The sequence below is a fragment of the Cyanistes caeruleus genome, chromosome 1, assembly GCF_971803275.1.
Source record: "Cyanistes caeruleus chromosome 1, bCyaCae1.hap1.1, whole genome shotgun sequence".
NCBI lineage: Eukaryota > Metazoa > Chordata > Aves > Passeriformes > Paridae > Cyanistes > Cyanistes caeruleus.
Genome location: NC_141701.1, coordinates 107,851,486 through 107,875,419, shown reverse-complemented (window position 1 = coordinate 107,875,419; position 23,934 = coordinate 107,851,486). Strand labels below are relative to the sequence as shown.

At 36.6% G+C, this 23,934-nt stretch overlaps 1 protein-coding gene across 33 annotated transcripts in view; it reads left to right on the top strand.

Moving 5' to 3' along the window:
* ULK4 (unc-51 like kinase 4) overlaps window positions 1-23,934 on the top strand; it is a 222,693-nt gene that overhangs the window by 163,051 nt on the left and 35,708 nt on the right. The window contains exons 36-38 of one of the 33 annotated variants that reach the window (XM_086848578.1): window positions 15,017-15,060; window positions 15,151-15,186; window positions 17,200-20,427. The exons of 31 other annotated variants lie outside the window; for them this stretch is intronic. In XM_086848578.1, coding sequence (XP_086704704.1) covers window positions 15,017-15,060; window position 15,151 — 45 coding nt within the window. In that variant the 3' untranslated portion in view covers window positions 15,152-15,186; window positions 17,200-20,427. Of the gene's footprint in view, window positions 1-15,016; window positions 15,080-15,150; window positions 15,187-17,199; window positions 20,428-23,934 lie in introns of those variants that run through there. One more of the 33 variants, XM_086848571.1, reaches the window with a different exon arrangement.

Genomic DNA, 23,934 nt, shown 5'->3' with positions numbered 1-23,934 from the left:
TTAAATCCAGGTGACTCTTACAGGAACAATTTCTGTCCTTCATTAGTGCTAATCTCTTATTTTCAAGTTATTACCAAACCTGCATCCGTTCTTTATAGACCATCTTTTGTTGGCTTCAGTCTGCAAGGGTAATATCCTTAAGACACTACCTTTGTGTATATGTATAAATGAAATGTTAAATCATTTCATTAGATACAAACAATTTAGATCCTCCCAAATAATGATCTAATCAGCATTATGCAGATCATAACAAGATGTGTTGCTCAAAATCCTTTGAAATTAATACATGGGAAGGAAAATTCACCTTCACCCTTCCTGCTGTGTGACGAAGCTCCATCTTTTTGCACATTCAGGCTGAGGTGTTTTTTTAATAGTTCAAATGCAGTTGGAGAGAATGTCCAGAGATGAGAGATGGGGAAGCCTCCAGCTCCCACGGTGATTTGGCAGTCTTCTGCCATGGTGCTTTCAGGCTAAGCCATACCCTGACACAGGGGCAGCAAGGGGAGTGGTGAAATTGTCCTGCCTCCAGGGGCAAGTGATACTGTTCTCCCCTCCTCCTCCACTGGGTTTTCTTCTAGTTGCAAAGTAAGCTCCTAGTATGGCTTTTTGAGTTTTTCCTATGATTTGACCTAAGTACAGTCTAATGACACTTTTTAAATTAAAAATGTTACAATGTTCCTGATGAATATGAACAGTCTGCAGAGGTATCTGTGAGTTAGATTGCTGGGCCAGGCCACTGCCATTGCTCAGGAAGCATGACATTCAATTTTACAGTAAAGGTTTAAGAAAATTTTGTTTAAATTACTCAGAAGATGAATGCAGCTAATCACAACTATTCTAATACAATTTAAACAACAGATAAACCATTATTTAAATAGAATGAGTATAACTAGTATAATTTAAACAAATTCATTGTTTGATGGGTATAGTTCTCCTGTGGCACAGCCCCTATGCAACAGTTTATTGTTTACCAGAAAGAAAATTGAACCAATATTCATTAATTTATCTGAGTAATTTGGATTTCTTTGTTATATAAATCTTACTGAAACTGAACTTCTTGTTCAGTTGTAATATCATACAGGCTCTACCAAATGTTCATGGAAATGAAATATTGTGCTTCTACTATTAAAACCTGATAGAAAGTTGGGTTTTTTTAAGCTTAGTAAAGCATTTTCAGTAGCTGGGAGGAAAACAATTAATCAGTGTGATTTTTGTGTAGTCAAAACTTAATATTCCAGTTTGTTGTCTTGCATTCTACAAGCAATACCAGGTCCTATAATTATATGCCTGCTATTAAGGATAACATAGCTTTTCAAAAAACACTTTTAAAAGTTCTGCATGAAAATGTTATTTGTGTGTCTAGTAATACTTAGGATATCCAGATGTGAGAGATATGCTGAAGTTGATTTACATTTGAGATCCCATGACATTCTTTATAGTACTATACATGGTTAATTTTACCTGGCCTAACTAGATTCTGATTGTTGAAATCCCAGACATAGTTTTTCACTATAGGTCTGATAAGAATCTTCATTTTTAATCTGAAACTATTAGATATCGTTTTACCTTGGAGGCATGTGCATGTTTCATCTGTGTGCCTGCCTTACGGAGTTTGTGAAGGGCTTACTTCAGGCTCACTTATACTTTGAGAAATTCATAGAGTGTTTTCAGGATGCTGAGTAGTAGGACAATATGCTAGCAGTGTCCTTGTCTTTTTGTTTGATATTTGCATTCTATGCTTTCTACTGAAGAAGAGGGAAGAATAGTTTAATACTTAGATTTACACACTTGGTTAGAGCACTGATAGAATTTTAATAGGCCTTTTCCATTTCTGGTGGCCTTCCTTTTAATTTAGCTTTTTGATTTTTATAATAATCTTATTTTGGTTGGCCAGAATTCTTAAGCACAGCATTCTAAAGTTAAATACTAATGGGGTTTGTTCTAGTGTTTATTTTTCTGTCTTAAGAAATGAAACAGAATGGGTGTCTATGAGTAAGTCTCAGTGGCTGATGTAGTCCCTGCAATTCTTATCTTCTTCCATCTTGTCACTTTGGGTCCTGTCCAGAAGCTTTGTAGCTGATACCAGATTGGAGAAAACTTTGCTATTTTGCACTAGATGGTAAAGGAATGCTCTGCTTTTTTTTTGTATGTTTGTTTCTTTTGTGGTTTTTGTTTTGGTTTGTTTTTTGGTTTTTTGGGTTTTTTTTTTTCTTCTTCTCATAGAAAAAGCAATATTTAAATCTTGATAAGATTGTCCAGGATTATGGAATCGCTTATTTCTGCCTATGTCAGAATCCTGTTCTGCTGTAGTACATCTCTGACTACATTTGCTGCATCAAATGAGATGTAGGATAATATCAGTTTTGTGGCTGAGAAGGCTGGGATGGTGAATGGTAGAGCTACTAATTTACTTTATGTGATATGGTCTATATCCCTGTGTATCTATAACTACAACCACAGTATTTTGAATGTGTCTTGGGATATTTTTCAAAGTGTCAAGAAACTTTTAGAAGCTGTGAGAATCAAAATTTTATTTTAATTGGATCTAAGGTGAGATGTTTGTTCTTTTTTTTTTTTTTTTTTTTTTTCTGCAGTTTATTGGAGCCACAAAGCCTGTTGTATCAAAAATACTAGACTTTGTGGAACCTGTGCTAAAATCATGGTCCTCAGATAACATTTTGTTTAGGAGAATCTATCAACACCAATCAAATAGGACTGAATTATTAAAATATTCTCTGAGCTTGAATTTTAATACCAAGTTGCACAGATTTCCATGTTCCGTAGCATTAATGGGAGCATATGACCTTTAGGTACTGCTTTCATAATTATTATAACTGAATTTCAGTAGTCTGTAGACCGGGACCTCATTGTGATTAGCTCAACCCAAGCATAGTAAAAAATAATTTCTTGCTCCAGAGAACAGTCCAGCTTCTTTCCTGTGTTCAGAATAGGATCAAGGAATGGCCTGAAAGTGACTCTCCCTAATAGGAAATATTTTGACTCAAAATTACCATCCTGGGTAAAACAGATAATTGAGCAGCGATAGTTCTGTGCAAGCAGGTATGAATGTTTGACTAGTTGATTACTAATATAAAATAATCTTCATTTTATTAAAAATTTAAATTCTTATGGTCACAGGAGTATTTTAAAATCCTTAGTCTTTATGTGAAGTTTTTTCCAGAAACTAAAAGAGCTTCAGAAGATTTTGGTTGCCAGTGCTGAAGATGAGATACAGTTACATGTAAGATGGTTTACTGTTACTTTTTGCAAACTTTTATTGCAAACCCTTCAACAAGATCTCCCTTTTCCATTACATTCATTCTCTTTCTCAATCTTCTTGCTGACACGCTTACTAAAGGTGAAACAGTCTGTTGCATTTCAATGTGTTAGAAAATTTTAACTACAATGTACCAGGATGAAATCTAAAGTAGGAATTAGATTCTCTACTGACGAGGAGTGCTCCTTCCTTTGGCATCTAAGTCACCTAGTGACTACTAGTCCACTAGTAGTGGACAGTCAGAGTAAAAGGTCTTGACATAACCTCTTTGTTAATCCTCATTGCCCCCTTATTTTCCTTGTCAATGTTTCCTTCTGTTGAAACATTAAAACTATGGAAAATCTATTGAAATCTATTGCTTTTTAACTTCTGCACTTTAATAAGGCACTGAGCAAACATTAGCTGTGCTTCAGTTGTCTGTATCCTTGCTCTCTTCATCTTATAAGACTGGAGCATTGCTGAAAAGCTGGTGTTTTCCAAAAACTTGCCATGAGCAAATTTGCAGGTCATACAGAGCTTGATTTTAAAAACAGTGTATGGATGCAGATAAATGGGGAATATAGTTGGAGTGCTTTTATTGGAGAGGGAGACAGTCCTTGGCCATCAGGCTGTGAAGATGGGGGACTCTGAGGAACGCAAATTAGGCAAAGGAAACAAAAAGCCTGACAGGGAATTTCAGATACAGGTTGTCTGTCTGATGGAAACTGTGAGTAAAAGTATAGAAGTGCCACAAAGTTATGCTGGCTGTGGCAATGACACCAAGTAATATGACCATTTAGAGCAAAATGGTGGCACTGTTTAAGAAAGATCAAAGAGGAAAATTACTTTTTAGAAGTGTCAGTCAAAACCTAAGTACAGTGGAAGAAAGCAAAATACCTTTTTTTTTTTTTTTTCCCCCTGGGTATCTCATGTAACTAATGGCTGGTTAATGCTTTTATTAACAAGTACCTACTTCTAAGGTTCCCCAACAGAAAGCCCATGCTCACAGGCTAATCCCTGACAATGATAATTGTATCTGCACTTTATGAGCATGGTGCTCCACAATTTCAGATAACTGTGGTCCGTGTAAGTATTTTGAAACAAGGTTGTGTTTAAAAATAGCATCTGTGTACACTGAGGTTAGGTTTTCAGTAGATTTCTACAGCAACTGACCCCCCTCTCCAAGTTCAAAGTGTTTCAACCCAGCATCTTCAGTGATGTAACATCAACATTTTAAATTATGAAGACTCTACTAGTTAAACATTTATAAAGTTCCCAGTGCCATCATTTCTTTAAACTATTAAAATGCTGTTTTTATATGAACATCATTATAAATTTATAACAAACATAATTTGTGGTGATGCAGTGCTCTATGGGTTGTGAATTACTGTCCTAAATTTCACACAGCAGATGCTTTCTCTGGGATGCAGCGCCTCGTTGATGAGTTCATATGATGCAGCATAAGGATATCTCACTATTTGCATTCCACCTCTACTCTGCTTATAAAGGTTGCTTTTTTAGACCACTCAGGGCATTTTAAGAGTGTTGAAGTTGACACACAATTCTCAGTCTTGTCAAAAGCTTATGATTACCTAAATTCTTTAATATCAGTAAAAGAGTAATTCCTCCAGAAATATGTAGTGCTCATTAGTAATGAATCAACAGATGCATGTCATTTCACATCATCCAATAGCTCCAGTGATTGAAAATAATTTTTTTAAGGATTTATATTGGTGTACTTAATTGCAAAAGAACTGCTGTGGAGCATAACCCCAGTGTACATTGAAAAGTCAAAATGGTACATTCCATAGTGCATATTTTACCTCATGGATGAAAATCTGATTTTTTTGTTATAAATCATTGGAAATATAATGTATAGAGTTACTGCATATTAGACTCACATCAGAACAAGATAATTTAAAGCAAAACTTGCCCCGCCTATGCTAAACAGAATGCACATATAAAAATATGCCATGTATACAGGATGTAATGCATGTGTATGTGATATGAGGGAGATATGCTAAACAGTGGAATCTACCAGACTAATAATTTAAACAAAAAAAAACATTATTTGTAACGGCAATTTACTATTGTCCCATTTCATCACTTAAAAATAGAAGGAAGAGTCAAGACAGAATACCCTTTGCTCATTCTGACTGAGTGCTTCCTTTGTGGCTTTTCATGCAAGAGACCAGTGTTTCCAGGGAAGTGACAGCACAGGGCTCTCTATGTGTCCTCTGGGCAGAGGTTTTCCCTGCAATGGGCTTGGGGAGATAGAAAGGCAGAATTTCACAAGGGAGTTTGGGCACGGTGCTGCTTGTCCTTAGTGCTGGAGCAGAAAACCTCTGCCGAGCTTACTAGAAAAGCAGCTTTTGTCAGTTGTAAAATTTTATTTCAGAGTCGTTATTGAGTAGTAGTAGTAGTTTTATTTTCATTAGACTCTGCACAAAGCAGGTTAGAGTTAAAATCAATGTCACATTAATCTTTTACAATCGAATAATTCCCATGGAAATGAGTATGTTAACACAACACCATACAGCTACTTTTCTTCAAGGTACTACCAGTATTTAAATAATTTTTAGCATATGTGATAAAACAGCAGGTGTGCATAAAGCATAAAAGGAATTGTGGTTTATAAAGATCAGGGCTCTCTTGTAATTTTAAGCCATTAGTACAGTTTAGTATTTGCAGTATAAATGGGGGTGTATTCACAAAATGGCACACTATATATATTTTCAAAGTCCATAACTCTAAGATGGCTAGGAGTAGTTTGTGCAACACATATCAATCAGTTATGTGAGAGCTTGGCTCTGCTAATATAGCAATATTTCTTTCAGCTTGGTGAGGAAAATTCTTATCGCTGAAAAAAATTACAGGTGTCATTGAAAGACCTAAGTAATATGCCCTCAGAATTGCTGGAGTGGACTGCTGCTCCACTGAAGAGCTTTGATGGCATCAGAGATGCTCATGCAATTTATTCATGTAATTGTAGTTCCCAGATGAACAATGTATTACATCTTGAAAGTGATGTTATTTAATCATGATTGATTTTATAGTCTCTTCTAGTGTCTATATCACCATTATATTTGATAGGATCTTTTCCTTGACATGTCTTCTTCTACATTTCCACCTCTAGTTATATAGTTTTGATTCTTCATTCCATTCCTCAGTTACAGATGCCCCTGTTTTTTTTCTTGAAACCTACTTTTTTTTTTTCTTTTTTTTTTCTTTTTTTTTTTTCTTTTAAATGAAGCTGAAATAAATGGATTTTGGAGATGGGAGAACATTTTTTAACAAAAATGTTAAAATGCCTTCTCACATCTTGCATTTTGACCACTGCAGATTTCAACAAAATCTTATTTTCCCTCTTGCAGCTTCATACTTCAGTTTTGCATAGCTATTTATGATCTCAAGAGCACATAATTGCATTAGCATACTCTTATGGGCTTGTGTGTGTGCACCTATTAGGCTTATATACTCTTCTGTAATCCTTTTAAATTTTCTCATTAAATTACTATTTATCCTGTTTTTCAGTATTTCTATCTACATAATGGCTAAAAGTTTTAAAAAGTTTAAGGATTTAAAATAGCTTAATTTTCCAAACTTAGTTACAGAGATTCCTAAGGAAATTTAATTTCCTGGAAGTACTAATTACTTACTCATGAATATCAGACCTACAAAAGATTTGGCTGCCAAAGTCATTAGGTATTTTAAATCTTTGTCCTTTATGTCTCTTATAAAAGGATTGAAAAAGAGACCAAAGAGCTGATGAAGGACCAGAAATATCATGGGATATGAAGTATTTTGTTTAACAATTTTAATTATATTAAAGTTCCCTCAGTTGTACATTTCAAGAAGACAAAATATAATGAAGTAGGATGCCCTGTTATGAGACTAAGTTATCTGGAAAGCCTGATAGTCTTCCTGAAAACAAAACTAGAATCAGTCAGCTTTCGGGTTGTGAAGCTTGTATCTGTCTTTTTTCCTCACTCTCCTTTTAACAAATTGTTTTAAATGAGAGATGAACCCAGTAATGATGTAATGAAGCTTTTGACACATGAAGTTCAAATAGCTTTGAAATGAGGTGAACCAGATTTGTCTATCCCTACTAGAAAATAAAAGCACCCAAACATCAATCTGCCAAGATTGTTTTATTCAATTTTTCCCTAATACCTTGTAGAGTACTTCAAGAACTTAAAAAATTATGATACTTCTATTTGAACTTGGATGAGAAAGTGGAATACAAATGTAATTGCTCTGACAGTGATTTAATGACCCTGGAACATCTGGGAGCAAGGCCAGGTGCAGAGAACAGTGGCAGGATGTGGATTGGAATGTGAAAGGAGCAGCATTGACTACTGCTTAACACCTGTATGTGAGAAGGAAAAATAACGATGTCTTGGAATGGGTAGAGGTGAGAAATGAGAGGAGTGATGAACACTCTTAATCTTTTGGCAGCACTGCAGTTCTGAATGTAATTCCCAAACAATATGGAACACATTAGATTTTGAGACTACTGAATTTTAGTGTGATAAGAATCTCATGTCCTGCTCTGTACAGCCTGTCCCCTCTGTAGTGCTGTTTTGATCCACCCAACCTACTGGGTGTCCAGCTTGCAGTCTTTCTGTTCCAGACGAAAGGAAAAAAAGAGGTTAGAGCTTTTGTTACTTCTCATGTAGCTTTCTTTTCTCCCCTCTGATGGACAGGGATGTATCTTCTACTCTGCTGCAAAGAAAATGGATCAGAGCTGGACTTCTGTGTTATAATGTCCAAAGTGGGGAATGCACTTCAGTGAAGAAGTGTGTATTCTGAAACACTGTAGGGAATGAGAAGGGGCAACAAAACCGTAATGAATTATAGTGTCATCATTGGATGAGGTGTTCTAGGGATGCTTTTCTAGCCACAATCACATTAATAGTGAGAATAGCAAGTTACTTGAACCCTGATCCAAAAGACTCAATAGCACAATATTTAGCGGTATCATGCTAATGTCACGTGGGACACAAATGGTATAGCCCATCAGTTTGTTTTAAGGAAAGCAAAAGGAGTGTTTCTGTTCCAAACAGAAAACCAGCTAATATACATGAAACAGCTGGACAGCAGTTGGTCCTACACTAATAAAGCAGCTGTAGGTGCAGAGGCCTCTGCACCTCCCAGTCTTCCATGAGCCCAACTGCTCTGCAAGGCTGCCAGTGCAGACGCGTTCACCCACGCAGTGAGCTCCAGCATCCAGGTTCCTCCATGCTCCAGCCAGACCTGAGGCCACACTTGCAGTACAGAAAGTATGTGTGTCTGGCCTAGGGGCCACTGCAGATGCAAGCACTGCCCTTGTGTCTCAAGCTGTGGTCTTGGTTTTGTCTGGAAAATTAAGACATTTAACTAGGAGGATCAATCTGATAAAAAAAGTGAGTTTGTATCACTTGTTCGGCTCAAAGGACTCTTTCTTCTTAATTGTTCCCTGAACAACCATTCTTTTTTGAAACTGTGTCTTAGCATTAGTCAGAGCTGAAATAATTTGTCAGACAAGTAAAAATTATTTCAGACCAAACAAATATATTTCCTAATGCCAAGTGCAGAACAAAGGCCGGGAGAGAAGGGAAACTTGTCCATACTTAGTTATATATCTATCCAGATGTAAGAAAGACCAGCCCTTAAATTCAGTGATGGTGCTGGAGTTGCACATTTTGGCTTTCAGTTCATCACTACAACAAACCTGAAGAAAAATTCAGGGAAGCAGGTTATATATTTCTTCCATAATTAATATATTGCTAGATATAATGTTTGAAATATTGAGATGCTTTATGAGAGAGTTGTCACAGCTTTCATATAAAAATAGAAAAATCAAATAAAGAAAAGTATAATATTTCTGCCACTCAAATGGCTTGCAAAGCTCATTATTTTTGAGTTATTTTCCTGACATTAATCTTTTCACTAAAACTATGTGGTTGAAAATAGAGGGATAATTAGCATTTGCCCATTTATGAGAAACTGCTAGTGACAGAAGCTTATTTATTGTTGTGTACAATTAAAATATGATGTGAACACATGAGAATTTACATTAAAACAAGATTGCAGCTTGTCAGCAGTTTCCTTTGTTCAGCTGTGTGTTTATTAGGCTACAGCTGCTCACCTACTTTTATATAACTTTATAGTGATACCAACATATTCATTATTGGAGATGTCTAAACCAGTTTGATTACACAACATACAAAGCAAAAATATATCTGATATAATCTGTTAAAGAATTAGATCTGGAAGTAAGATTATATACCAACAGGGGAAAAAAAACATTCTTGTTTCATCTCTTTATTGTTTTGGGTGTGTTTGGGGTTTGTTTTTTTTTTTTTTAAATTTATTCCTTGCAGTAAGTGTTGTTTATACATAGCACCTAGAGTGATTTATGTGGATTATTTTGCTAGCTTATTTGAACAACTTCATGCATCTGCAAATAAACAACTTGAAACCTGTCAGAAAAAAAGCAGACACGTTTTTTTCCTAATTCTGTCATTATACAAAGTGGTTTCTGCAGTATAACAGTTGGTATTAATATTTATATATTTAAGGATCTTTGGGTCTCATAGTCCCATTATTGGGAGTTTCAGCAGTAGGTTCCTTGGCATAGATAAACCATGGTGGGAGGTCACAGCAAAGGACACTTTTCCAGCTCCTGTAACTGGATGGGTGGTGTTTCAGAGCCTACAAAATGGAAAGCAAAAGTTTTGACTGTCATTAGTACCCCACTGACACACAACATCCTAAAGGAAAGCAAAGTAAGATACTTATTTCTTTCTGGCCTGGAGGAGATGTGATCAAGCATGGAGGAGCTGTTAGCAAGTCCAAATAAGAAACTTTAAAGGAAAGTTCTAGGAACCTTTCTACTCTGAAAAGTTTTGTGCTTTTGGGAGCAAAATAGGATCATCATGTCTTCAGTGTACATAGGGGCTGACATACCAGCATTATTAACTTGTGCTACAATGGTTCATACTGTTCTCCAGTCAGAGAAAATATTGGTCCTATTAATTTCACAGTTTTCTTTTTTGTCACTATGTGCAAGTCCAGCTACTTTATGAACTTTCTGAGAAGATCAGTATCAACTTGCTCAGCTTTCATGTTTGCTCCATGTCTTCTATAGCTGTCAACATTTTTCTGTGTAAAGGGTTTTATTTCTCATACTTGGACCTGTGTGTAAACACAAAGTCATAGTCCGTGACTTTGACCAGAATCCTCTGGAGCAGAAGCAGGATGAATACAATGAACAAACACTTTGGTCACTAACAAAATTAAGACTTCAAGCATATACTTCAAGTTCATTAATATGAACAGAAAGAACTGTGCGTAAGTATTTTCTTCTGACTTTCCTTATGGGAAGCAAATTTCCTCTCTTCAGCTTGTTAGTATCTTTTAAAAGTTACTTTTCATCCTTACCACCTCATTTGTTACTTTTGCTTCAGATGGAAAAGTAGCAAACTCTTATGTGTTTGGGAAGTGTTCAGGTACTGCTAGAGTTATGACAGTGGCCAACCCAGCATGCTCAGCAATTGAATGCTTCCTGCTGCTTCACTATGCACTGCTTCAATTACTAGTATTTTTGGGTGGGAGTTTTTGGGGAAAGGGATCTATCTTTCCTTTCTGTTACTTCTGCTACAACTTCCTTTGGAGAAAAGTTTCCCAAGTCCTGTGAAGTCTCACTGCCCTGTATGAACTTTCAAATTCAGTTTAAATGCCAAGCAGCATTTACAACTGTGGTCTAGATACACTTCTGATTTTAATGTAATATTTCTGCCATTTCTTTTTATCTAAATGTAATATAATTGATGTTGATTTAAATGGATTATGTTCTCATAAATTATTGTTTCATTTACATAAAATAGTTTATGGAAGAATATCTTGATATTCTAATGCAAAAATTATGGTGCTTCTAGTTAATTAATGAGAGGTGTCAGTAACTTTCTAGAATTATACCACATGCCACATAATCATCTCCTTACAGTACTCTCCTAATTCTAATCTCAAAACCATTGAGCTGAGTATGTGGGCAGACTTCTGCATGACACATTAGTGGTTTGTCCTCTGATGGTGTTTTTACCATTGCAGCTTTAGCTCAAATCTGATTATTAATTTTAAAATGTGAAGCAGCTCATAGTGATCATTACAAACTCCTGTGAAGTCCCAGAGTAAAAAAACCAGAAATATTTTAATGTTCTTATGTTTGAAAACTGAGGTTTAAAGAACTCATAGTTTTAACATTGTAGAAATCACCCACTCATGAAAGTTTAATCATAGATTTTTAAACTGGCTGTGATCTAAAGCAAAGAAGGAAGGAAGAGGAGGGGCAAGATAGAAGACAGGTAGAAATATCCCTATATGAGAGCATCTGAGATTAACCTTGAACAGCAGAATTTCTTGGCAGGGATTTTTATTATCCCTTCTGCATACAGAAATGAGATAGGTATGATACTCAAAAAGTGCACTCTCATCCTGCAGTTTTCAAAAAAGAAAATGGATTTGGTAATGTCATTGAACCCTTGAAGAATTAGACAAAGTCCTTGGAAGCCTGAATTTTAAATAGTGTTAATTAAAATGTGACCAATGATCTTTTATTTCTCAGTTGAATTTGTATTTTTTCTTTCATATTTTTATTCTATCACAGGGATTTTTTTTTACTCCTCAAAATGTACTTCTGCTTTTAAAAGTAGCTGGTGTTGATTGGTGTGTTTCTACTCAAGTATCCCAGAAATGCAGATAAGAGAGCAACGGGATATGGTGTTATGAGAGGTTTCATGTACTTCTCTCAAGGAATGCATCCTTCACTTAGGTGTGTGGTTGCAATGTCACTGAGGAGGGAGTCTCATAGTTTTAATCCTTTTGATTTCTTTTTCAATCTTGATGAACAATCATATCAAAGCAAAAATCAGATGTTATCCTAAAATGTTTTGGCTTACTGAAGATGTAGATACATAGACTTTGGTTAAAACTTGGGAACTGGTAACAAAACTCAAAGCCAATGTTCATTTTCTTGCAGTACTTGTGGAAACAGCAGTGAACATTGACAGGATGCAATGCAAGTCAAATTAATCTTTGCAGTGGCCATTAATAAAACAGTATTTCTCTTTACTGAAGCTGATGTCTGTTAGGCAGAATGTTTTCATGCAAGTAAGAAAAGTTTCAAGAAAGGAAATGAGTGGGTTTGTGACAGCTTATATTTTTAGCAATTCAATGTCTTTGTAATTTTGAATGGCGGAATACTAGTTGTAGTACTTCAAAAATATTTAAGGCAAAATACTTTCCCTTTACATACCTAATATAAGTACTTCACCTCTGAAGTTTTCAGCCTTGACATAGCTGTACAGCTGAACACAATTTTTTGGGAAGGAAATATTTAGTGTACATATTTGAATTTGGCAAGTCTGCCTTTCTGAACCTGATTTTAATGTATGTTTAACCAGCATTGGTTTATTGATCAAAGAAAAGGACTGGGGAGGGAAGAGGATTAAGCCAAATGAAATACCATTAGAAGGAAAAAGTTTTAGCAGAAAAGAGAAAGTTTTAATCCTAAATGAAAAATTTATTTCATTTTTATATTTATTTTAAACATTTGTCCTTTATGAAATTCAGTTAAATTTTAAACAAAAATTGTTTTTATAAATGGTGTACTAAGACACCTCCTAGAAAAGATTGCAGTACAAATTACTTTGAGGTGTTCAAAGCTCAGTTTTGTTCCATTAGTATTATTGTGGTTTTAGTATCAAGGAGGTAGCACATTTTACCAATTAATTTGTGCTAACAATTATACGGATCTGTGTTAGTAATTGAATGGATCTTCAATAAATTCCAAACACCTATTTCTATCATTAGTCAAATGAAGGCTACTTGTTTCTGTATGACCATTTTTGGCCTTCATCTAGTGGATTCTAAGCAAAATGTATTATTGTGTATGTGTGGATATTATTGCAAGTAGAAACTGGAGAAGTCATTGAATTTCTGATAGGATGAAAAACAATTTCCCCCATGGAAACTAGACAGTGGTTTGCCCATGAAAACCATTTAGCTGAAAAAATATCAAAGAACCATCTTTGTAAAATATCTGGTTTTGATTGAAGTGACAATTTGAAACTACCTGTCTGTTAATTTGGCTATTTCACCCTTTTGTACATCAGTAAAGAAGGTTTCTTCTTGCCTATTAACAAAAAGTATTGCAGTATTAATTGTAGCCTTAAGCCTCTTCCAGCTCCTGCGTAAGAACTGACCAAACAATAGAGGGCGTTCCACGGTTTGTGCAAGGAATGGGGCTCAGCTCTCCTCTAGGACCATCAGTTTCCGCACGATGTTTCTTGGTGAAGTGATGCATTCAAGCTGTCTGTGGTTCACAGCTGGGCTGCAGTTGCTGCAAATCTTTTTTTTTGCAGACTGCTGCAACTTGGGTGTTTGCTGCATTAAACTCTAGAGGAATTAATTTGGCCAAAGAGTACTACTGTGTGCACTCCAAGCAGAAACTGTACTTCATGGGAAATACGACATTCTGTCACCCTTGAGGAGAGAAAAAGGAGCTTTTCTAGACTTGGTCAAGACAACTGTAATAGGAATATGTGAGCCGTTTTATCTCTGCCTGCAAACACAGGCTGTGAAAGCATCAGATCCTTGGGAACAGAGGGGTTGAATTGTGTGTATCAGCATCCCATTGCTCATTCAAATGTACACATAAGAAAACTCAACTTCAGTTGTGCAGCTTTTCCTTGAGATTCCTGTTTTGATACAGGGACTACTAGTACAATTCCGAATCTGACCACAATCTTAAGAAAATACTCCAATCTAGATGCTTAGGTTCCCAGTGCCAGTGTTGGGTTGTCACTGGTGCAGAATGAGGCAGCTTGATTAGTGTATGGAGGGGACAGAAAATAGTGGTTGCTTGCTGATTCACCCTGCATTGCTTTTGGGTGACAATTAGAATCTTATTCAAGATGTTGATATGTAAGATTTCAGATTGGGTAAGTCCCAAACCATCATTGACTTCTAACCCATCTAAGGACCCATTCTTCTTTGCTGGAAGCAGTTGGTCTTGTCTAGTGAAAACATACTAATCTGAAAGGTTATTTTTGTTCTTGATTACTTTAACCTGCTCCATTTTCCACTTAGAAAAGTGAAACTAGTTTGGTTTCTGTTTATCTCACTTCCAAGCTTTTTTTTCTTTATCCCTGGTTTTGGAGCTTTTGTTTTTCAAAAGATACCACCAATTTCAAGCAACAAAATTATTTAAACTAATATTTCATACTAAGGCTTCTGTCAATTGTTTTGATAGTGTCAGAATAGTTTACTCTTTCATTTTTGGTTGTGTTAGCCAAGATAACTATTGACAGAATCAGAAATAAATTCCTGATTCTTAGTCCTATAATGTGACCACAAAAAATAAAGCTATATTAAAAAGAAATTTAGAGAAGTTTAGAATAAGGGAGGGGGGGGGGAATTAAACTTGTGGATATAGAGTACTAATCTTTACAGATGCTGTTGGACAGTAAGTGTTCTCCATTCAATTCTTAGAAGAATTAGCATGCAAGATGAAACTTAGCAGAACTTAATTTTTATGTACTTTCAATAGGAAATTACAAATAATCATTGAGCTCAAACAGACATATTGATCCAAAGTGCCATTATCTCAAGCAAAATTGAAATAATATGATTTCAATAAACCTGAAAAGATTGGCAAATATTCACACAGTCTTCCGTATTCTCTTATGTTTCTACCATTTTGGTGTCTTTTTGCAGCATGATATGAGTGTTACAGGGAAGAGATTTAAAGGCATATTCTGGTGAGATGAAGGTTTAAAAAGTGTTCCAGAGAAGGGATTCATAAAATTATGTGCACTACAGAACAATGGTGTTGTCTCTCTTACAAACAGATTTCATGCTGAGATACCTTCATCTTAATCTGACAGGTGAGATGCAAACTAGAGATTAATTTGTATTTTGAGAGGTTGCTACATAAATATGACAAACTTGTTTATCTTTTTTTTTTTTGGTAGCACATCTCTGTTGGGTCTTTTGTACAATTAACCACTTAATAATCTTCCACAGCACAGAAGCTGCATAAAATACTTTCTCACTTATTTAAGTACTTTTCATGTTCACTAGCTTAAGAAAGACTGAACTTGTATAAACAACCAGTAACACAGCAGAGCTGCCCCAGCTTGTACAAGCTAAAAGGTTCTATTAGTCAAAAAATTCCAGTAGTGGGGAACTTCTACATCTTACTGAAGTTAGTGGACTTTGAGCTTACTTATTGCCTTTCCTGATAAGGCCCACAAGTTGTGTTCCTATTTTCAGACATACAAACCAACTGCTTCTTTGTAATAAAGGGAGAAAGTTCTGGCTGAAGATATGGAGGTGCTAGTAGAGATGGCTGTGTTTAGAAGTGTGTTATGACTTTCCATCTACTTCTCATTTTTCTTTATCATAGATTTGTAAATTGAAAATATGCAGTAGGTCTCCAACAGTGTTTTAAATATAAAAGGCTTTTAACAGCCATTGTACTACTGTGGTTGATAAAGCAAATGGGAATTACAGCAGCCAAACATTTTGGTCAATATATCTAAGTTGCACTCTAATAATGGATTACATTAGCAGAGATGCGTTCAGAAGACCAATCTGAAGATTGTTTGTATTGACTTGTGAGGCCCCCTGCTTTCCCCATGGAGAGAATATAACCACTTAGAGGGGTGAGAAGGTTGGGACTGAGGCCAGGGAGACCAGCTGGCTGAGATATGCATGGGTTGAATCAAATATTGTCAGTACTTAAAAAGCAATGTTTCTTCATTTGCATAGTGAAGTGTTTACAAACAGTGGTTAGTTCCATTTTTATTGAAAATGAAATATTCTTCTTCTCAACCATACTCTTAGAAAAACAAAAAAAACTTTTTTTACAAGAATTAATTTCTCCTTGTGTCAGTCCCTTCCACCCACACACCCTGCATATGCACAGAGTAATTTAACATGACATTCAGAAAGAAAACAACAAACACCGTTTACAATCAAGACATCAACCTATGTTTTAAAATTCAGATTATAGAAGTTCAGTACCTGAATTTGCATAGAAAATGTCTGGTTTGCATAATAACTTGAAAACTATTTTTCTTCTCTAACATTTTGTTTTTAACTCCATTCAGTCGTAGTTCTTTCTGGAAGCTGCCAAAGCATTAATACTTAAATCTGGTATTTTTTAATTCTGGTCAAAATATTTGCTTTGGTTGTTTTCCATCCTCTAGTATTGCAGTTGGATCTTTTGAAGGCCTCTGGTATCTGAAAGGTTTTACCCTGCTCTTGCCTTTTTTAAAAACTGATTATTTAGGCCTTTCTGGTAGAGGTAATAATGGAGATTGGAAACTAAGTTTGAATCTGAGATTGTCCCAAGTTCTTTCTTTAGATCAGAAATTTAACTTTTGAGTTTTTTTAGAGGACTTATTTTGTAAGGATTTTTTCCAGCATGTCATAATAGCATTAAGTGTGTCCTTTTGTTCAGTCAGCAAGGATTTTGTATGTATGAGACACTGTAGCCAAGCTGTACTCTTCTCAGAAACATGTAATTAAAGATGTCAGGAAATTGTAGGTTAGTGTTTGTAAGAAGTCTGGCACATGGAAGTAACTCTGACAAGCCCTATTGGTACTTAGGATTTTCTTTCTCTCCATAGATAATGCTTAGCTGTGTAATTACCTTCTTTGGAGAAATAATTTCTTCTCATTCCTTTCCCTTCAGTATTTTTTCTTAACTTAGTGCTTCAGTGAACAATGTTTTTTTAAGCAAGATAACAATACTGTAACTTCAGAAGGGAAATACTTGCATGTCTGTGAACAGTCTAGTCCAAATATAGTACTGCAGGCTTTCCTGCACCAATACAAGTGCCATAATGTGAATTAGGGGAGGTAATGCCTGCATCCTGGTTTTCTTATTACAGAGAAGCATTATAAAACCGGAATGATTCGGACTCAAGGATTTTAGTTACTCAAAAGAGTTGGACCTATGAGAACTGTATTCCTTAGGAAAGAGTAGACTAAGAGACCATACTGATTTATTTTGAGAAGGTAAGAAAGGATGAGCTATCAGGTTATTTAACAAAGGTAAAAGTAGTACAGGGAAATGTATTTATTCCTCTGACAGGGGATGGGGACTAAGGAAACACATGTAGGTTTCATTTCACTTGGAAAATAGCTGAAATATTTAACAATTTGTCAGGTGTAGTAATCCATAAAGTTACTTGGTTTTAGTAGTTAAAAGTAACAATGAGCTAATGATCCAGATTTATTAAGGCTGAAATTGAAATTAAGGTTGGAGTGGAGTTCAGATGTAAATACTCAGAATTTCAACAGTTTTTCCTAGAAGAAGTCATCTGCAAGAACCAGAAACAGGTCACACGTTTGTATTTGTAATAGATCAGATTTCATGAACTCCACTGTTAATTTATCACTGCAGGTATTTCTGCAAATTGGATCTGAAGTTTCTGTATAATGGCTTTTCTAATAGGCTTTTATCAGAACAGATCAGAAAATAGTTATGAGTAACCAAGAGCCAAAGATACGAGTATGTTTGAATAGAAGTAATGGAAAAATATCCCTCTGTCCCACAAGCATAATTCATGTCAGAGCAGGGTATAAAAATTACTAAAAATCTGAGATCTTGTCATGCCACACTTACAAATGTGCCACTGTAACTGGGCTGGCAGAGTTGTGGTGCAAACCTTCCAAGTACTGATGTAGCATATGCTGAGAGAAAAACCTGTTTTTGTTGGCAAAGGCAGCAGCTGCCTCAAATCTCTGAGTGACATAAGCCACCTGACAAACGCACTCTTATCTTGGTCTAGCTGTAACATAAAGCATAAGGATCCAAATAACCTGCTCCATTGAAAAACAAGCAAACAACCAAATCCCAGAAGTCCCACCCAAGAGAGGCAAATGTTTTGGAACAGCAGCTAGTGGAAGTTAAAAACAAATCAGCATTTAGAAAGATGCTGGCTTAAAAAGACAAATGGTGCTGTATACCTAGCAGAATATTGGTGTGCTGCCATGACTTTAAGGAGACCTATATGCTGGGCTGGAAGTAAAGGTTTCCTATCCATCTGACGTCTTCAAAAATTATTTTCAGATTACAATCAGAATTTCCTCCTCTGCTTATTATAACTTGCTTTTGAAGCTAATTTGAAGTTTCTGTGCTGATTTTGTACTGCAGTGAATGAAGAAGAGTCATGATTAAATCATCAGGCTGGGAGAACGGTAACACACAGTCTGGTATACAGCAGTATCTCAAATCACTGCATCTATTTTTGCAGTGACTGTTAGACTGAATATTACATGAAATCAAAATTTTGATTTAGAAAGAAACACAGGTTTTAGCTTCTACACAAGTCAACAAGTTTATATAAAGACTTTGAAGGAACAGTTGCTTCACAGTTATCTGTCAACTAGGAGAAATAAGGAGTGGAGAAATAAGAGATTTTTTTAATGCTAGGAGTTTTCATAAACCAGGGTGTGATTTCACAAGATTTCAGCTATCACAGCAGCTGAAAGGGAGTGGGCTGACTCTTCTCTTCCTTCCTGCCCCTGCCATGCGGTTCTCTCTTTGCTTTGCATCAGCTTCTGTGCTCATGGACCACAAGATATGCCAGTTCCACCTGCTGACCTGGCAAAGAACAGCTGCCACCCTAGGTAGTTTTCTGACACTTTAGCAAGCTGATTTACTTTAATGTGAAATTGGGTGACTACTAGAACCCACCTCTTTTTGTAATAACAAAGTCATAATTTGTATCAAGAGATTTAAGAAAGCTGTGCCCTGAGTGTGAGGTTTCACAGGATGCTCGAGCTGTTTTTGCAGCTTGCTGCTGTCAAAAAGAAGAATCCCCCAGGTATGTGTTTCCTGCTGCTTTTCCTGTGTTTGGTGCTGCCCCCTTTTTCAGCTGGCTCAGCTCACTCAGCTGGCAGAAAATGAACCCAGCAAAAGTGTGAACAGCTTTATGTCAGTTCAGTGAACTGAACTGGGAGGTATCAGACAAGTGCCAGAGCCAGCATGGCTGGGGACTGGCACTGGGTAGACTCAGCAGGGAAGAGGAGAGGAGGGAAACCTTTTTCAGCAGCAGGGGAATGCAAGGTTGGCTCAGCTGGCTTGTGAAACCATGTTACTTCACAGTAACACAACCATTTTCTCATTGTGAAGATGCACTCTGGTATGGAATTAATTTTGAAGATTAAAAAAAATCTGTCATTCAAAGATACTAAGAAAATATATGCATTTCTCCCCCCACAATTAGATGATCCCAAATCAAAGGTGAAAGAGAATAAACAGAATTGATGTTTGGGGGTGTTGGGTACCACAGACTATCTAGAATGTGTGCAGAGTAAAGGAACTTTTGTTTGTTGAATTTTTAATGCAGTCTAACACTTCCGCAAGGAATGCTGAGTTTCCTTGTGTTTCTTCCTTGAAATGGAAGGGTGGGCGGAAAGGGTTTCTGTAGCCATTAACACCCTAATTAACACCTTACTCTTCTTTCAAATGGGTTGGTAGGAGAGTTGATGGAGCTGTAGCAGCTGGAGGCAAAACTTCCTTGGCGAGTAAGCTTGCAGAATGAAAGGGAGGGAAATCATAAAGAAAGAGCTTGGTTAATGTCCTGAAAAGAGAAAGTATAAGATATTGAAATAGAGCAATGAATAAAAATCAATATTAAAATACCAGCGGCTGGATGAGTGCTGCTGTCACTTGGCGTGTTTGTTGGAGGCAGTACTGCTGCACTGCAGGCTGGAAGGAGGCTTGCCAGCAGAGCTCATTGAGGGAGCCTCCTCCTCCTCAGCCCCACAGCAGAGAGCCGCCTCAACTCCATATTCAAATGGAAATAGTCACTGGGGCAAGGCAACTTTTTGTAGGGATAACTGTGTCTGTGGGAAAGTTCTTGCCAACATTGTTAATGATACAGTTTCACGATTGCTTTAAGCCAGCCTGTGTGTGGGCTGGCGTCAAAAAGGGAGGTCCCAGCCATGTGTTTCTGCCGCCTCTCTGGTGCCAGTGTGAGCGTGAGTGGTAAACTGTAAAACTAACCTAGGGAAAAAAGCATGGGAGGGGTTGGCCAGATCGCATCCCTGATTTCTCACCATCTGATTGCACAAATGCCAGCGCTGGCACTGGGGAGGTTGGCTGGGGGGCGGAGGAGAGAGAGAGGCCCTTCAGCTGCAGCTCCGGCTCGGGCTGTTTGACAGCGATGGAGAGAGAACACGCAGTCTGAGGCGGGGAGTCGGGATATTTTATTATTATTATTATTCTAAATGAGTCATGTCATTGTAGCACATTTCAGGATAGAGATTCTGTCCGGGAGGCACTCGGTGCTCAGGAGGCTGGCCCGGCTCTGGCTCCATGTAGGTCAGTGGGGAGTGCGGTCTCTTGTTCCCAGCCTATCGCTACAGCTACTGGCAGCAGGAACGCAGGGTTTCCTAATTAATTTTGCTCCGTGTAATACAGCACACACCTAAGCCTCTGATGAAGCACAACCATAGTTTCCAGTTTAACAATGTATCAAGGTACATCATTAATATACAGCTACATATGCGAAGTCCTGTCTTATGTAAGCAGTAACACACAAGGTGTGTTTTAGTCAGCCGGTGTGCATTCATCCTGGATGTACTGGGGCAGCAGTGTTGCTGAGGGCTATAACACACCCAGGGTGTGGGTGTATTAGCTGACTAATCCACATTTTGTAGTGTTACTGTGCTTATTAAATACATTGAAGGGAAAATTTTAAAAGTAAATTAGAATCTGAATTATGGAGAATCAACCCACTGCATAACTGGAAGTGAGCAAAAACATCTCAAAGAAGTAACCAAAACTGCAGAGCTATTTCTGCCTTTGAAATTCCCCTTTTGTGTGCCTTCCTCACAGGTAGCAGCCAGAGGTTGATTTGGCTGTGGAAACAGCTGGTCCATGTTTACTGAGCCATTACTCCCTCAGATGCTGCCATTAATCTTGGTGCAGTTGTCCTGGTCTGAGTCTCAGCTATAAAACTGCAACCTACATATAAGGGGAAAAGGTTCATGGAAATTCACTTTGTGTATATTCTGTCTGATATTAATTTTTCTTATTTTTAACATGTATCTTAGGAAAGAAACATTTTTACCCTCATATTTGGACATTGAAATTTCAGAATGATCAGTTAATTTTAAATTGAATTAATAGTTACCTGCATTATGTGCAGGTGATTTTGCTAGGAGCTGGATCAGGTCTTAATGATCAGCCGTTTTCAGTTCATTGAAGGAGAGGTATAAGCTGTGAGGAGCACAGAAAGCAGCACAGTTCTGCTGGGGTTACTGCTCTCAGCTTCTTTGGAGTCTGCACTTTTATCTCAGATGTTTCTGCCCTACATTTTTCAGTATGCCTATAGCCAGCATTCAATTTCCATCTCTGCAATGTTTCTTTATCTGAGCAAGAATGAACCTGTTATTGGCTATTTAAAAAATACTAGGTTGTTGGGTTTTCAATCCTTTTGCAGCTTAAGAATTTTAGTTCTTAAAGCTAATGTTGATAATCTTATATGAACACCTGCTTTTCTTCAACTCTGAAACTTGGGAATTTTTTTGGCTCGAAGAACATCTATTGGACATTTACTGTTGATCTGGTGTTAAAATGATTGCTCTCTGTTTGCCACCCAGTTCTCAATGTATCAAGGATGCTTGGTTATATTAATTCCACTATTAATATTGTCTTAAAAATTAAATGACCTAAACAATAACCTTCCATTCCCTCAAAATCATCCTAAAAGTTCTTCTAAAACTTTATTTACCTATTCTTTAAAACAAATTGTTGATGAAACTTTAAAGCATATTATTATATAGACTTTGTCCCTCCTTTGGCTAGAGAAAACTAAGTATTATTCTGCTGATGTCAAAGCTGATGTCCAGGACAGTCAGTAATATACTTTTCCAGTAAGAGTGCCCAGGTGCAATCAGGTATTGTATCTTGTGTGGTACCGATATGCCTGTGCACAAAAACAAAAGAAGTTTCACTGCCATGCAAAGTACAACGTTTTATTGTCCTTAGTTTACCTTTGCAGTTGACAATTTGAGTATGTTCTTAACCTAGTTACTGTGCTATTTTGATATGGTTAACCCAACATTTTGCTTCTTCTCTCCTTAGCTGGTTGGTTCAGTTTGGTTTTTTTCCCACCATACCTTGGGCCTTGTCTAAATTCTACAGAACTTGCCAGACTTATACTTGGCCTTGCATGCTTTGGCCTAGTTCTTAGTAAGCCTGACCTTTGACCACTGTTCAGAATTCAAATAAATTATATAAGTGGCTGTTATATCTGTGAATCATAGCATCATTTAGGTTAGAAAAAAACATTGAGATAATCAAGTCCAACCATTAGCCCAAGAGCACCAAGTAAACCAGTAAACCATGGCCCTAAGCATCTGCCCAGTTTCTGCTTGTACTAATGCAGTATATAGCTGGTTTGGTTGCACAATATTTTTTTTTTTATTTCCCAGTTACCTTAAGTATGATAATAGGTAAGCTGTTTTCTTACTGTGAATGTGATGCTTTAGAAAACACCACCTTTACTACTTAAAACAGGAGATTGTAATATGTGAAGGTGTTTGGTGTTTTAAAAGTCTTCCTGAAAACCACAGTAAAAGAAAATTGTATCTTTCAGAATGTTCTCTTTTATGATCTGTGATCCTCAGTTAAGAGTCCTTAACAGGGCAAAAATAAAAACTTAATGTCCAGTGAATGAGTAGTTCCTCTAAGCAATTTGATAGAAGCGTTAGAAGCAATCCATTGTGGTAAAGTCACAAAAACTGTATTCCAGTGATAGAAGGTGGAAAGTTACCTTAATTATTTATCTTCAGTCATGGCAAAATTACTGTAAGCAGATATGAAAGAGGAGTAGTTGGTATCTACCTCTGCATCTTTAGGACTGGAAAATAAATTACAGCCTATGTTAATTGGAGCTCACTTAAACATGGTGCAGAATGCCATTATGTCTGTGGTATGGCACTACGGTTCAAAATCAAAATTTACTTGAAAGAGGTTATTGAATTTTCCCCTATGAGTTGTAGTTCAGCTCCTTCATTTATCTTGATAAATTGTAAAGTTGGTGTTTAAGAGAATGAATGAATGAATGAATGAATGAATGACTGAAAAAATTGCTTTCTATCATTAGGGCAATTTACATTGTATAGAACAAGCCACTGACGTGGGTATATTTTTCCTGCCCAGTGTAGGTGTGAATCCTCAACCGAAGTTATTGTATGTCTTAATCAGTTCTCCTGTATGTGATAGTAATATTAATGAATATAATTTCAGAGGAAAAAATCATTTATATTGACTTGACGAGATCCCTGTGGTTTTAATTTTATTTCTAAAAATGAGTAAATTTCCTGCAGTAAGATTCTGCATTAATTCCAGCTTATTCTAAAACTTAGAAGTTATCTAATATCCCAATAACTGTAGTAACTACTTTTTGTTTAAAATTACTTTGATGAATATTAACATTATGAGTAACTCGATCCAAAGGAAAATAATTTAATTTGAGAAATTTGTGAAGACCAAAGCTCCTGTCTTGAGTTTTGCTTGGACAGATAGGTGAGGGATACTCACTCATGGTGTGCATCAGTGACAAGCTCTTCTGTTCCTTTGTCCCAGCTAAGCTGAGGCTATAACA